Source organism: Lucilia cuprina, chromosome 5, assembly GCF_022045245.1.
Source record: "Lucilia cuprina isolate Lc7/37 chromosome 5, ASM2204524v1, whole genome shotgun sequence".
In the NCBI taxonomy this organism is placed as follows: domain Eukaryota; kingdom Metazoa; phylum Arthropoda; class Insecta; order Diptera; family Calliphoridae; genus Lucilia; species Lucilia cuprina.
In genome coordinates, this window is record NC_060953.1 from 33,820,116 (window position 1) to 33,836,795 (window position 16,680).

Below are 16,680 nucleotides of genomic sequence, written 5' to 3' on the forward strand. Positions count from 1 at the left end.
GACTTTAATTTAAGCGCTGATAACGTTTATGACATTTCTTATCAGTTTCGAATTATTCCCACTTTTTTATTACAGCTGATTATTTATAGTCGTAGTGGATTAATGAAAGAGCAAAATCAATGGATGAACATGAAGAAGTGAAAAAACATTTCATCAGTTGATAATAGAATTTTCTAAGACAAACAAGCATACTGTGTAATACCCCCCAGGATCAAGTGAATTATTTTTAGAAGAAAAACAAAAATATAAAAGAAATCAATAAAAATGATTAGAAAACTAGTGACACCAACAAATAGTCTACGAAAACTTTCGTTATCAACGATTGGCCAACGTAGTTTTGCTGCTCACGCATCGAATGATAAAGTCGAACGTACAGCACTTTATGATTTTCATGTTAAAAATGGTGGTAAAATTGTTAATTTTGGTGGTTACTCCTTGCCCGTACAATATGCTGATCTGGGTATAGCTGCTTCTCATGTACACACCCGCAAATTTGCTTCGATATTTGATGTGTCGCACATGTTACAAACCTATGTACGTGGCAAAGATGCTGTAGAATGTATGGAGTCTATATGCACAGCCGATATTCGTGGAGCTGCTGGTGGTACGGGTTCATTGACAGTGTTCACCAATGAAAAGGGATGCATTCTTGATGATTTAATTGTTACCAAGGTCAAGAATGATCTTTTGTATGTGGTGTCTAATGCCGCCATGAAACAACAGGATATGCAAATAATGGAATCAGCTGTCAATCATTTCAAATCGAATGGAAAAGATGTTGCTATTGAATTCCTAGTACCAGCAGACCAATCTCTAATTGCTGTGCAGGGCCCTACTGCTGTGGAAGCTTTATCCGCTGTAACTGTAGGGGATTTGAGCAAGTTGTACTTCATGAACACTGTAGTAACGGAAGTAGCTGGCGTGCCCAATTGCCGCATAACACGTTGTGGTTATACTGGTGAGGATGGTGTCGAAATATCTATACCATCCGATCGTGTTGAACATGTCACCGAAGCTTTATTGCAGCAAACAAAACAACAAGTTAAATTGGCCGGATTGGGAGCACGTGATTCGCTTAGACTTGAGGGCGGTCTATGTTTGTATGGCAGTGATATTGATGCCAATACAACACCAATCGAAGCTGCCCTCGCTTGGCTTGTAGCTAAACGTCGTCGTGCCGAGGAAAACTTCCCTGGTGCTGCTGTTCTCAATAAACAATTGAAATCTGGTGTAGAGCGTAGACGCGTTGGCATTAAGTTGACCGGTACTGGCAAACCTCCACCAGCTCGTGCTGGGGTAGAAATTTTCAAAGATGACCAAAAGGTGGGAGTTATCACCAGCGGTTGCCCAAGTCCATCACTCGGTTTCAATATTGCCATGGGCTACATACAGGAGCAATACAAACAAGCCGGCTGTGGAGTGCAATTAAAAATACGTGATCGTTTTTATGATGCTGAAGTGGCTAAAATGCCATTCATTAAGACAAATTATTACCTCAAACCAAAACAATAAAACTTGTTAAGATTTTGACATAAAACGATATTAACTTAATTAAAAATAAAAAAATGCATTTACAAAAATAAAATTTTTGATTTATTGTTTTTTTTTTTCATTTTTAGAAATTGTATTGTTTAGTAACATATGATAATTTTTTTAAATTTATATTGTAATTAACGAGAAATTTTATTCATAACTTATGCGATAACAACTTCATAATTAAATATTTTTTAACTAATTAAACATTTTCATATGGTGCAAAATTTCAATTAACTTTGAATTTTGACTTAAATTTATCATCAAAAATAGTATTTTTTCAATTGATATATAAAATTATATTAAATTAAAATTAATCCTCGAAAGTAAATTTGATATGTTTTATTTATTGATTAATATAAGTTATAGAGTCTTCTATAATACACTTAGGGCCAACTTTTAGGTAAAGGATTAGGGATTAAATCAAAATTATTCTTTCAAAGTTGTTATACCCCACACCACTTATTGATCTATTATGCCAGGGACGAAGCCTATTGAAAATTATTAAGATTGGTCCATTAAGTCATCTAGCCCCTATACAACTGAATCCCCGAATAGAGCTTGTAAACATTGAAATCAAACTACAAGTGGCAATTTTGGAGATAATTCAATTAAATTTGCCACATGATCTTCTAGTACCGTAGACGAAGCCTATTGAAATCGGTCCATTATTACACCTAGCCCCCATACAACTAAATCCTCCGAATAGGGCTTTTAAGCTCATAATTATGTTTAATATACTCGTAAAAAGCTGCAAAACTAAGTTCTATAGAGCCTCATATAAACCTAGACCCAATGAAAAGGTCCCATCAATATTTCACCAATTTTATTTAACAATAAACGGCTGAAGTATGTCTGAGGAAATTTACAATTCAACTTTAATGCTTTATTATGACAACTAAATCACATTTTATTTTTGTAAAAGATGTCGGGTGTTATATGGTCGGCCACGGCCTTGAGCAAGAAATGCAATAGTGTAAACAGCTGATGCAAAAAAAAACAAGTATGAATGTATAGTCGGGCGTAGCCGACCATATGATACCCTACACCAGTCAGTATATATGTTAAAAATGGGGATTATTTAAAAAATTAAAGCATTTGGTTTGTTTTTTAACTTTATTTCGGAATATTTTTACTTTTTTTTGGCAAAAAAGAGATTTTTTAAGAGGGGTCAAAGGGGAGTAGCGCAAAATATGGCCCTATTCTTAAAAATGTTGGTAGGGGGAGTTAAGTCTTCTTCAATATTATTTATGTAGAATTTAAAAGTGTTATTAGTGTTTGTAAGGGAATTTTGACCTTTAAGTCATTTTCTGAAGGGGAGTTTGTATGGGGGATAGGGTCAAATGAAGCCCGATCATTACAAAAATCGGTAGTTAAAGTTCTATAAAACTAAGTTTAGTCGACTTTTGTTAACATAATAGATCATTTAAATTAATTATAAGCCAAAAGGCCCATTTGGGGGGTACGGTTGTATGGGGGCTTGTCGAAATAATGGACCGATTTTAACCATTTTCAAAAGGCTTCGTCCTTGAAAGAGAAGCGTGTGTGCCAAATTTCATCCAATTATCTTGAAAATTGCGACCTGTAGCGTGCGCACAAAGTTTACATGGACACACAGATAGATAGACAGACAGACGGACGGACGGACATAGCTAAATCGACTCAGAAAGTGATTCTGAGCCGATTGGTATACTTTAAGGTGGGTCTAGAACCAATATTTTTGGGTGTTACAAACATCAGCACAAACGCATAATACCCTCCCCACTATAGTGGTGTAGGGTATAAAAATATAATATAAACAGTAAAATGTTTTAAATATTGATTTAAATTTTCGTTAATTTTCATATTACACTTACATTTGTCTTCTTCTTTTTTGATACCAAACAGTAAGGTTTTCCTTTGTGTCGTATGGCATCACTGCGAAGTTTAATCTTGTATTCAAAAACATCAAAGTGAATTAACATTAGATTAAGTTTATTTTAAGATTAACTAATCTGATTATTAATTGGCATTAAATAACTTAATTATCTTTAAAACAAGTATGAATGTATAGTTGGGTATGGCCGACAATATGATGTCCTTCACCAGTGAGTACGTTAAAAATCTGGATTATTTTTTACATAGTAACATCATCAACGTTATTTATGTAGAATGTTTGTAAGCCAAGGTCAAATGAGGCCTGATCATTACAAAAATTTGGCAGTGTCATTTTAATAGCACTATGTTTTTAACAATTTTTGTTAACATACTAGAACATTTAACATAGCTTAATCAACTCAAAATGTTATTTATGTTCAACGTTATTTATGTATACTTTAAGGTAGTTAAAGTCCTATAACTTTAAGGTAGTTATAGGACCAATATTTTTGAGTGTTACAAACATCAGCACAAACGCATAATATCTTCCCAACTATAACATTTATTTCTGGAAATTAATTCTTAAAATGTTCTTTCTGATTTCTAGTTACAATACAAACAAACTGTATATGAAATACACACACTCTCGTTAAATAGGCTTAACGTCCTACAGACACTTCATTATACTTTACAAATCAAACTTTTTACTTCTGTTTGATGCGATCTCAAGTCATTTTATCGATAGTTTTAAAAGCTAATTCTTAGAATTAAATGAAATGAGCCTTCAATGTGATTAAGTTAATTATTTCTTGTGAAGTTTGAAATGTTGAAATTGACGAATGAACAGACATTAGGTCTTATCGCATACTCAATAGTTTGTAACAACTTGCAACAATTGTTACTGGATTCCGTTCGCGTACTTTTGAAAACTTGCAACGAGAGAGTAAGAGAGTGATAAAAATGATAGTTTGTTGATAGAGAAAAAATTCTCTATCTCTATCTGGATGATATTACTTTTTATGCAAATCAAACATTAAGCCTAAAAATATGCACATATTTTTCTATACGCACTTTATTATTTCAATTAATTTAAATATTAAAATTAAATATGTTTTGCCAAAAAATATTTGGATGAATGTCTCTCAGATAAAAATATCCAATTTTTTATAAAAATTTGTAACCACTTTAATCTATTAAGTGTTTATTATTTGTTATTCATCTTCCGTTTTTGAAATAATATTATTATTCTTTATAATTGAATTACTAAATTATTAATTACAAACAAATTACAAAATAATAAATTTAAAATACTTAATAAGGCATATGTTCTAATTTTACATATTTGAAATTGAAATAGTATTTCATCCAAAAGATGATACACTAAATATAATAAATGCTGCATTGAAATAAGTATCAAACGTTAAACAACCATGTATTTCAAATGTGTTTAACTGTAGCTGAGAGATTAAAATTTAAATGTTTGCCAAGTAATCTATTCGTATTATTAATAGTAATGCATATGAAATTTTAACTCTAATTTAAATAAAAATACCAGTATGTTTGTGTGCAGTAGAAGAACGACTTCGGGATGTCATAGACTTGTTTGATAAGATTAAATGAAGTAAATTTGGGGTTTTGTTTTGATAAATACGACAAGTAGTATAAGACAACTTGTACATAGACCACTATTTTGAGAAATATTTTATTTTAATATCGAAATTTAATTAACTTGTGGTTTGTATTATAAGTTTTAATTTTTATTTGAGATCAATATTTAATGTACATCGCAAGATGTCTTTCTAAGGGTAAAGGATTAGGGTTTATATTAAAATTATTCCTCCAAAAATGTTTTTGAGTACCCAATTAGTTAATTTTATTTGCTAGTTTAAACGCCCAATGGAGGTGGTTTAAACTTGAACAATAAATGCAAAAGTGTAAACAGCTGATGCAAAAAAATACAGTTTTTATAAAAAAATAAAACATTAACATGTTTAATTTATTGATTAGTATATATTATGGGGACTTTACAATATATTTTTTGTTTTAAATTTAAGTCTTTAATTTTCATATTACATACATATACATTTGTCTTCTTCTTTTTTATAAAACATGCATTGTTTTGATAACAAACAAAAAGTGTGTTGGCAACACAGCGAATTTTAATCTTGTACTCAAAAACATCCAAAGGGCAAACATCAGATTAAATATATTTTTAGATTAACTAATTTTAAATGGCATTTGATTGCCAACTCCAAAACCCACTCTAAAACGTTTTGCGGTTAAAACTTTTCTCATTTTGGCGGGATCTTTATGTATGATTTCCCCTTTTATTTGATTAACATTTGTAGTTAGTGTTCAATAAAAAGCGTGAATAAATGAGTATTGTATTTGCAAATCGAAAGTTATCGGTTATTATAGCAATCTTCCGATTGTTATGTATTCCTTGATACATGTAAAATTAAAAAAATTAAGCTTATTAGTTTAATTATTTCAGTTATTTGCCACAAAATTTTACGACAAAATACATATAGTTCCAATGTTAAAGATCATATGATTTAGAACAGATCCATTCCTTCTAATCTCGTTACTCTCTGCTCCTTGTATTAACATTCAGAATTTATCAATAATGCATCTCTTTAAAGTTTGTTCGTCTTATTGCTTTACTGGATTACCAAAGAATTCAAAGTATATTATAGACGTTGTTGAAACTGGATTTTAATTTGTTATATAATTTAATACTTTTATTATGGAGTTATAAATTGAATTAAATCATAGTATTGACAACAATCATTTATACTTATGTATACTAGCAAAACCCAGTGCTCTTCGCTACCCTGCACTGGGAAAGCTTAAGAAGTACCTATAATCTTATCAATTTAATATCATAAAAAATTAATTCTAGAAATTTTCAATCATATATTATGCTTCAAAAAGATGTTTATTACAACTGTCATGATAAAGAGTTTTGTACCATAAAAGTTATTTTCCCAGTACTTTTGCCAAAGGAAGCCGGACTGGGACAAACCTAGTTATGCGCCACATTAAACTCCTATCGACTGATAAGACTTACTATCCGTTGTACTTCAAACATTGGAACGGACAAAGACCTCAAATATACGCAGCATTTTTATGTAATGGGGGCGACTGGTGGAAATCGCTCTAAATGCAGCCTCAATGGATACTGATCCCATGGATCCCATCCGTACTCTTCTACACAAAATTTTTAAAGATCATATTACTTGTGTGATCGTGTAAAGCCGGCTTAACTAGTATTAATAGTATCCTAAGGACCTTAAACAAGAAAGGACTTTTGGAGAAGGTCTAAATAGTTTCTGTAGACGATCTATTGCTTTTAGGGTAGCAAGTGTTTTATAGAAGAGAAAAATACAATTCTAAATATAATTTGAAAATTAATTAAAACTTAAATTTAAAATAAAACAAGTAGGAAAATATAGTCGGGCATGGCCGACCATATGATACCCTACACCATGAGTATATTTTTAAAATTATTATTTTTCATAAAGACACTTTTATTTTGAATTTTACCTTAACCTTAAGCAATTTATTGATAGAAAACAAAATTTTCTAAATGAGGCTTTATATACAAGTCAATTTTAGACGTTTAAGACATTTTTTGAAGGGGGGTCGATCATTACGAAAATCAGCGATGTCATTTATACTTATATACAACATATTTGTGCCAATTTTTACAAATATTTGACATAATTATGGCATAAAAACCCAAATCGGGAGATACGGAAATAATGGACCGATTTCAACCATTTTCAATAGGCTTCGATAATTTTATGACATGTCTTAATCGACTCAAAAAATGATTCTGAATCGATCGGTATTCTTTAAGGTGGGTATAGGACCAATATTTTACAAACATCAGCAAAAACGTATAATACCTTCCCCACTATTGTGGTGTGGGGTATATAAATGTATTTTGAAGTCTTCAATTTTCTATATATTTTATTTCAGCATATTCTTGAAGTATGTTTTAAATAATTTAATTGTACATTTTGTATCGTTTTAATTACATGAACACATATTAAATATTATTTTTGATAATTATTTTGTTTTTTATTATTATTAAAAACTTCTCAAGTTCTTAAGACAAGTTTAAAATACAACTTTCAAATGTTGGTTTGTTTGAAAGAAATTAAATTTAATTTCTTTTGAAGTGAGATAAACACTTTGTAATTGATGCTATAAATCTTTTTGTATTTTGTTTATTGTTATTTTATTATTATATTTAAATTAAAATAAATTGTAATAAAATTTAAATACACTAAAGGTGATTAAATAAATTATAATTAAAGAACTTGAACACAGACATACATACAAACTTAAAAATATTTGACTAACTAAATTGTACGAGAGAATATATTACAAATAAACAAGGTCTAAAATGGACTCAGATTAAGAGAAACAATCTGATTTGATTGTGAGAAATCAGCTGTTATATATTCTTACAAATAAATTGGTAATTCATAATATTTCACCACAACTTATCTTATCGCTTTCCTTAATCTAACTTACATTTTACGTGATTTCTTTTCATCGACAGCTGGATGCGTACGTATATATTCTATTGATTTCGTAATATGATTTGGTATTTTTGGAATATGTTCACCATCTGGATGATAACCATCACTATCGGCTACATATGTCATGGTAATGGGTAAACCCTCGAGAGAAACATACTGGACGACACCACTGAAGCCATGCTCATTTCCCGCCGCTTTTGTTGTTATACCATTCGATGTCTGAAATTCGAACATAAAGTGACCCATCTTATTGGCGGGTTTATTGTTGTAATAAATCGTAAACGCATTGCGATCCAGAGGTCTAGTGACGGCTAAGGTGTGACTGATGATGCAAACAATAATCACAGAGATTAAAGAGATCTAGAATTGAAAATTTGAAATTTTAATAAACACGTTTGATTTTCAAAATGTTTAAAGCTATTTGATAATCTATACTGGGCGTATGTAGTTTTGTTTTGTTCTTAACTGATTTATTTTATTGATTAGTTTTCTTTTATAGATATTTTAGATTATTTGAAATATTTTATTTTTATTGAGCAATATTTTTTTTTTTAGTTTTGTTCTAAAACCAGATTTGTGTTTGAAATGACCAACGCCACCAACCTTGGAATATTGTTTTGGTATTTGTGTTAAAAACATAATGTTAAGTAATAATTTAAAATATTTTATTTCACTTTTTTCGTTTGTGACAAAATGAAAAGAATTTTTTAAATCACTTGACAGTAGAATATTTTTAAATACGAAACGAACGTTGCGATGCGATGCGTTTTTTCGAAAGACTGTTCTTTTCGTAGCAAAATATTAAAAACAACTGCAGGTATTTGAAATAAATTTGAGTTGAAATTTGAATAAATTTCGGGTTTTTTTTTGTCAATTAATCTATCAAAAGATACTCGTATATTTTTCATTGCAAAACACACATGTTATGATATAATACTGCAAATTTATCTGCCTGTTTTGCTCCCAATACCAGTAGTCAGCCTTTAAAACAGGAGTGAATCAGTTCAGAACGGCTTACGAAACATAACACACTCTCTTCTTAAAGTATAAGAGTTTTGTTTTGCTAAAGATTTCAAAAAGAGTTTATCATAAATAACAAACCAGGCAACGTTGGAAATAACTCTTTTTTTGTATAAAAAGAGATTGTTGGTATTATAAAAAAACAGGATTGATTTATTGTCACTCTCTTCTACTATCCAGACTTTACTGGTCTAACCAATATTAATACATAATATACTTTGATATTGCTGATGAATATTTTTTAAATTTATTTCATTGCATTGCCATTTCCAATGACATTTATGGTGGTTAATAAAAAAATAATAAATATTTAAAATAAACACACCATAAATTCATTGAATTAAAAGTGTTATAATGTTTTAATCTAAATTCAGTTAGATACAATCAGTAGAGAATCTGTGAATAATCAGGTTGTATATTTTATTAGAACCCTGCAGTTAGTTCATTGAACTAGTTGCCACACAATGTATTATTGGTGACCGATTTCAATGAAATGTTTAGTAAATATTTTATTCAAGCTGGTAATAAATATTCTGAAAATGAAAGGTGCAAGAGTTTAAGCATTCTATGGATTTATTAAAAGCGATTATAGATACTTTGAAAGCCCCTTCACATGGGTCGCATTAGATCATCGAGTAATGCACGTGTAAAGCCCCTTCACACGAGCACACAAGTAATGTGATCTGTCAAGATTTTGTGTAGAAGAGTGCGAATGGGATCGTCTAAACAAATTATGTAATGAAAACATCACACATTGAGAGAGAATACGGATGGGAAATTTGACACTCGTATGGCTCTCTTAATTTTTTGAAATGATTAAAAAAACAAGCAAGTCGCATTAGATTACATATGTATGTATTTTTAAGTAAACCCCTACAAAAAAGTGAAAGAGCTGTTTCCATCTTACTTTAATATTGTTTTATATCAATGGTGCTCAAACACATACCACCATAGACCATAGTTTTGTTGATAAAGCAGCAGGATTCAATTCAAAATAAAAGTATATTAATGAAACTGTCAAATATTTATTATGGTTTTTGACAGCCAGCGTATATCAAAGTCTATATATATAAAAAACTATCAACTGTTCTCTCATGTTCTCTTACATTAATTCTGCTTTCTCAAAATTTTGTTTGTTGCATTTCTGTGTGTATGTTAAAAACGATGTACACAGATCTTGCTTCGATAAGTGCTAATCAGGAAGACCTGGTTCACACTAGGAAACTTTTTTGGGAAACTTTTGATTTTTGTGTGTGAGAGAAATAGAAAAAAATATTAAACATCTCTTTCTCTCATACACAAAATCAAAAGTTTCTCAACACAAGTTTCCTAGTGTGAATCATGTCCAAGTGATTTGATTATGTTTTTAAGTTGAGAGCAAACCAACTGATATTGCTCATTATAAAATGAAGAAGAATTAAACCTATACTGTATGTGTATCAATTTAGCGTCAGCAGAATTTTCTCACCATATCACGCGTGCTATGAAATGGCAAAAAAGAGCTCCTCTGTTTTATACCAATCGTGTAAACACAACAAAGATAAATCATTCGACTTTTACTCTCTTTTTTGTTATATGGATGGAATTTCATTTTACTTTTTCATTAGACTTTACGTACGTAAAGTCTGATCGTGTAAAGGGTCCTTATATAGTATTTGTAATGGTAGGTACTGAGTATTTGTCTTACCTAAAGCACACGAGGAGGTCATATTCATTTAAAAAGGATATTTCAAATCAACCCTAACATAAATTATTTTAACGTAAATTTTTCTCCATAAAAAAATAATATAAAATTGTCATTAAAAAAAACTAATAACTACTTAGTTTGAAATTTACACAACAAAAAATTCAAGAGTATTAATAAACTATTAAACTTTTTAATATAAATATTTAGTATAGAGAAGTTGTCAAGTATGCAAGTTTTTGAAATGTGACCATATTTACTCATAAGCAGGGTTGGGTTGTTCCAATTATCTCGATTATGGTGAGTAAGTTCTTTTACTTGTTTATGTTTTACAACAGCTACTTAAATGGCAAAGTTGTTATTAACAAGTTTTTTTCTTTATAATTTTAAAAAACGTAAAAAACATTTAATTGTGACAATTGTTGAAGAAAATTGTCAATCATTTTGATGCTATTTTGATAGAATGACTAAGTTAAGTAAATATGTCGAACTTAATAATAAGATGATTATTACAGTGAAAGATAAATATGATGAAATGTATATGATAAAGCGGAGCTTAGAATAAGTGTTTTATATTGGTCAATCTTGGAATTTGAAACACGATACCCCAAATATACAGAATGCTCAATATTGACGTAAAATGGATACGCATAAAGCATAAACATAGATGGTACAGAACAATCGCCGAGGATGCAGAAATGACTGACATATAAATAATTTTGGAACAGATCAACAAATTCAAGCAATAACTACATTCAGTTTTCGTAGATTTTAGAAGGATCTTTGACCGATTAAATCATTAGGGAATTTGGGAAGTCTTCTTGTCGATTTATTATGAGCATAGTACCTACACCGCATTCCAGTGCAAAGTTCTTTATAAAGGCACATTATCGAAGGCTTTTGATATAATAGCTGTTTGACCTTAAAATTTCAAACGTTGGTTCGGATAGAGCACAACCAAACCCCCCCACCCCCCCTTGACCTATACGTTTTTTATGAAGATGGAACAAATTATAAATTCAAAGTATTATATGGCCTCCAACGAGGTAAGTTAAATGAAAGCGCGAAACAACGCACAACTTGGAAGCAGTTATAAGGAGTAATACATTTAATTGGTGCGAAAGCCTGATCGTCCTTCTGAATTGCGACTGTTGCAGTTGTTCAGCATTCAAATATACTTTTGCTTCTTATATGAATGAGTTTTTACGCTCAAATATTGATGTGAATCCAAATAGAGTTGTCGTTTGGCATCCTATAAACATGAATAATCTATAGACGGCATTGTATTAATTCCCTCCAATCAGCTTTATACATATGCATATGCAAAAAGTACCTTTTGCTGAGTAACGTGACTAAATCCTTGAAAGTAAACGCACTTTTCCTAAGCTGCTCCTTGAAGACAAGGTTGTTAAAAAAAATCAACATTCATAGCCAAATAACACCAGACAGGGGTACCAAAGATGACACCGGTGCCAGGCTCTTCAAATCAACTGGTCTTAAATTTACTTGTGCAAAATTCGAGCCAATCGAATAACAAAAGTTCGCGCCACAGTTCGATTAATTATTAAATAATTGTTTAAATTAAATCACTTTCTTTAGAATTTACGATAGATTTCGAATTTCAATATCGTTAGAATAGAACGCAAGATAGCGAATTACCTCCAAAATAAATTGAAGTCAACATTTTTTTTTCATAATTTATAAATAATTTTCACAATATTTTTTATTTTTCAAAACAAATACTGAACTCTTAATTACTATTTTTAAACAATTAAGAAAACTAACTAACTAACTATCTACTTAAAACTAAAAACACACACATATACTTTGTTAATTGTACTTTAACACTCACTGATCTTTCAGTGAAACACTCAACTCAAATCACTTCTTGAGAAATATTGATTCAAAATTTCTGTGGCGGCGCATGTTTCTTTATGTATTCCAAAGAACGTAAAATATAATCGGGTATTGGTGGTGGACGAGGTAAATGACGGCCAACAGCATGAAAACCTAATTCATCGGCAATATAACGCACTTCTATGGGTACGCCTTCGGGTGAGATGTAACTGTAAATGCCAATAGATTCAATAGGACTGCCGGCAGCTTGTACATCAATACCATTACTGGTAGCGTAAGCGTATTTAAAGACACCGTTCTCATCGGTAGGAGCCACACGATATTTGGTTATTTCAGCCTGCATTTCGGAATTTGCTTTACACTTTACAGCGAATATGACGATTAAGGAAATAATCCACACTTTGTAAAACTATAATTTAAAAGAAATGATTTCCGTTATTTATAATGAATTAATATGCTTGTTCTTAACTTGTAAACAAAAATATGTATTACTCACCACATATTCAAACATCTTTATTTGTTTTTTTTCGTTATTAATCGTTTTATCTGTTTTCAAATGTTTATTGTTCTAATTTGTTAACAAGACTGCCTAAAACGTATTAAGGAAATACGCTTTTTATTGAAATTAGGCTGTATGTTTTAAATATTGTTTAAATTATTTAATATGTTTTTATGTTTTTTTTGTTAAATGTGTACATTAATATCGAGCTAACGTTTGATAACTATCGATAACCACCATATCGATGAAGTTGGATGCTAATGTTTGATGCTGGTTCTTGATTTGATTTGATGCTGGCTGCTGGTTGATTTTAGTTTTTCGAATGTTGTTTCGTCTTGTAGTGTTTTTGTTAAAATGTTTTATGCTTTTTTCTAAATATCGATGAAATAGACATTTCTTGTTCATTTCATTAATTAACATAAATCTTGTTTTCTTATTATAAATTTTATTTATGTTTTTATTTATTTATTATTTTTTTTTTGTTTAAACATTTTTTATGGAGTTGTTTTAGGTTTTTTCTCCTTAGTTTTTAAAGTTGTTCAAGTTTATGCACGTTTATTGTTCTCAAACGACAAAAGGTTGTCATCAAAAGATACTGTACTCGTTTATCTATTGTCTGATATTATCAGTTAAAACTACATTAGTCAACAAAAAAAGTAAAATATTCGTTGGCATTCATTGTAAAACTGAAATTAACATAGAATGCATCTTTGAGGTCAATAACGAACCAAGACAATTTTGGATTTCTTGTTCTGAAGTAAAGCGTATCCGAGAAAACGTTTTGCATTTTTTGAAAAAATAGTAGTCGGTCGGGACAATGTCTGTCTCTCTTAATAGTTTGAATAGATATTGTAACATGTGGTTCAACATTGTTATAATGGAATGTTTTAATGTCTGCCCCGTTATTGTAGGCCTTTTTCGACAAATGCTAGCTTTAAACGAATCCTTGCACTTACAATTGTCTTCTTTATTTATAAAACACGCACGTTTTGTAAGACTTGGTTCACACTAGAAAACTTTTTTTGGGAAACTTTTGATTTTTGTGTGTGAAAGAAAGAGAAATAAATATCAACCATCTCTTTCACACACAAAATCAAAAGTTTCTCAACAAAAGTTTCCCAGTGTGAACCAGATCTTAACAAACAGTGACATTTTCTGTTGGTTTGTATGGCAACACTGCAAAGTTTAATCCTGTACTCAAAAACACCAGAATAAATTTATTTCGAAATTGTAGAACAGTGTTATTTATATTTATTACACCCCAAAATGGTAATATTTGTTATTCTACATATCTTAAATAGAAAAAATATTATTTATTAGATCCTTATTATGTTCGAAATTTCAATTTATTGAAATTGATATAATATTCTGATAAAATATTATTTTTATATGTTGCCACGAGTTTAAATGACTCCTATTATTGTGTCGTCTGATCTGATGAAATCATAAAAGTTTTACCTTTAAATAAAAAATGTTGACCAAGTCCGAGCGTCGCATGTCTGTTCAATCTGGTTCATCGTGGTCACAGCAAAACTTATGCCGTATAGACCTGCAAATTTCACTTGATATCCACTTGAAGATTATTGTCTAAACTTCGTTAAGACTAAAGACTAGGATCCATAGTTACGGTTCCAGCGCGTTTTTAAAAACAATGTAGTCGTAATATTTACCACAATTGACAGTACCAACTGATAATAAAACAGCAGAGCGAATTACAACGTGTTTAAAGTCCGGCGCGGATCCTGCCTTTGGGTCTGATCGAAATCTTAAAGCCGTGTTAGATATGTTTTCTTGTTACTGCTAAATATGAGCCTTTAACAGGTACAACAACACTACTGTTTTTTGTACGAAGTTCGGGGAGGGTCTTGGAATAATATGAATCAAAAATGGCCAGGAACATGCTTCTACGCAATACCTATGCTCAAAGAATGAAAACAATACGTTTGAAGACAATTCAATATTATAATATTGAGGTATTACTTCTTTCGAGGCTTTTATCGGGGGAATAAATTGCAAGAATTCCTTAGTCCACCTTTTCCTCTTTTATAATTTGTAAGCTAATTATAATCTTATTTTCATCTACGGTAGTTAGTGGCACGCAGGATTGGTCCTGTGTAGGCTATTGGTAAGGCCCCAAGCCGAGCTCCCAATCAAGGGACTTTATTGTAATCCGAAGTTCAAAATTATGGCAGTTATTATGAATATTATGTTTTGTGTAAAATTTACACAAAATTGACATTAAAATATTTTATAAAAAACCACAATTTTAATTCGATCACTCTAGACATTTTTAAATATTTAATTAATACAATGCATTTTAATAAACGTAGAAAAAAGGTTTATTTGTAATTAAATTCCAAATATCTATTCAAAGGTTATTTTAAAATTATTAGTGCATGAATCAAGTCGAACTTGACCGTCTATACCTAAATATTCTCATTTTCATAGGCATCCAAAAATACCCGTTTGAACTAAAATAAATTTATCAAAATTGTAGTATTTTGTTTTTTTTTTATTTATTATTTTATTTAATGGTTGATGGATTTTTATCAAATCTCGGAATGATTGAAATTTGTTGAATAAAAAAATAAAATATATTTTATGAATTTTAATTTATTGCAATGTGATTCGTTCGTTACTTTATCATTATGCCGACAACTTGTATTTTTGTTTTATTTTTACTGAGATATTAATATTTAATGCGTCTATTTTTGTTTATTTCTTTTCTTCTTTTGTATTAATTAATTGGTTTTTTGGGTTAATAATATTGTTTTGGGGGCTTAACAACTGCGCTTGTAATTCCGAATCGAAAACAATTTGAATTTATAAACGATGCAGATTGAAATGTGTTTCGGTTTAATATGTTTTCAATGCAGACATTTAGACGTTGGTTGAGTGGAAATGTGGAATGTTTTATCTCCTTAACATTGATTTGCCTCTACTACCATTAGATTAATTCGTAGATACATTTTTTGTATCTATTTACAAGTTTAATTTAAATTCAAGTGAATTAATGTGATATTGAGGTGTTGATTAAAGACCATGAATTTTTTGTTTGTTTAATCTTTGATGGGCTACTTCAGAAAAACAAACAATAATATAAAATAAATGTTATTTTTTAATCATAAATAACTCATAACTTATGGTTTTCTGTTATTACATTGAACATAAATTTTAATGTATCAATGGTACAAGTATTTGCTTCTTTAAAAATATTTTTTAATTAATCAAGATGTGTTTACATAAAAAAATAACTTAGTTATTTAAAAATTAATATAGAAAATTTTTAAAATTTATGGTCTAAATTAAATTGCATACTTATTTTAAAAACAAGTAAGAAGTTATATTCGGGCGAGGTCGACCTGATAATAATCTACACCAGTATACAAATAAAATGTGACTTAGTTTTCATAAAAAAGCATATAAGTTGAATTGTACCTTGCCTCGGATAGATTTAATCAATTTAGAACGGTTTTTAAGTCGGCAATTAAATGCCAATTAATAATCAGATTAGTTAATCTAAAAATAAATTCATTCTGATATTAATTCCTCTTGATATTTTAAGTGAAAGATTAAAAATCGCAGTATTGCCATACAAAACAACAGAAAACGTCACTGTTTGTTATCAAAACAATGCATGTTTTATAAAAAAGAAGAAGACAATTGCAAATTTAAAC

At 30.0% G+C, this 16,680-nt stretch overlaps 3 protein-coding genes across 3 annotated transcripts; 1 reads left to right on the forward strand and 2 right to left on the reverse strand.

Annotated features, from left to right (window-relative positions):
- Positions 1-124: 124 nt before the first annotated feature.
- LOC111689798 (aminomethyltransferase, mitochondrial) lies at positions 125-1,585 on the forward strand. Its single transcript, XM_023452260.2, has one exon. It carries the CDS (start codon positions 265-267, stop codon positions 1,510-1,512), a length of 1,248 nt encoding a protein of 415 aa, XP_023308028.2. The 5' UTR covers positions 125-264; the 3' UTR covers positions 1,513-1,585.
- Positions 1,586-7,424: 5,839 nt separating this feature from the next.
- On the reverse strand, positions 7,425-8,737 carry LOC111689344 (pupal cuticle protein Edg-78E). Its single transcript, XM_023451817.2, has 2 exons — positions 8,547-8,737; positions 7,425-8,303 (listed from the first exon to the last, which is right to left on the reverse strand). The coding sequence occupies exons 1-2, from the start codon at positions 8,580-8,582 to the stop codon at positions 7,932-7,934; spliced, it is 408 nt and encodes a 135-aa protein (XP_023307585.2). The 5' UTR covers positions 8,583-8,737; the 3' UTR covers positions 7,425-7,931.
- A 3,708-nt stretch (positions 8,738-12,445) lies between these two features.
- LOC111689346 (pupal cuticle protein Edg-78E) lies at positions 12,446-13,145 on the reverse strand. The gene is made up of 2 exons (XM_023451819.2): positions 13,001-13,145; positions 12,446-12,913 (listed from the first exon to the last, which is right to left on the reverse strand). The coding sequence occupies exons 1-2, from the start codon at positions 13,013-13,015 to the stop codon at positions 12,551-12,553; spliced, it is 378 nt and encodes a 125-aa protein (XP_023307587.2). The 5' UTR covers positions 13,016-13,145; the 3' UTR covers positions 12,446-12,550.
- Between the last annotated feature and the right edge of the window lie 3,535 nt (positions 13,146-16,680).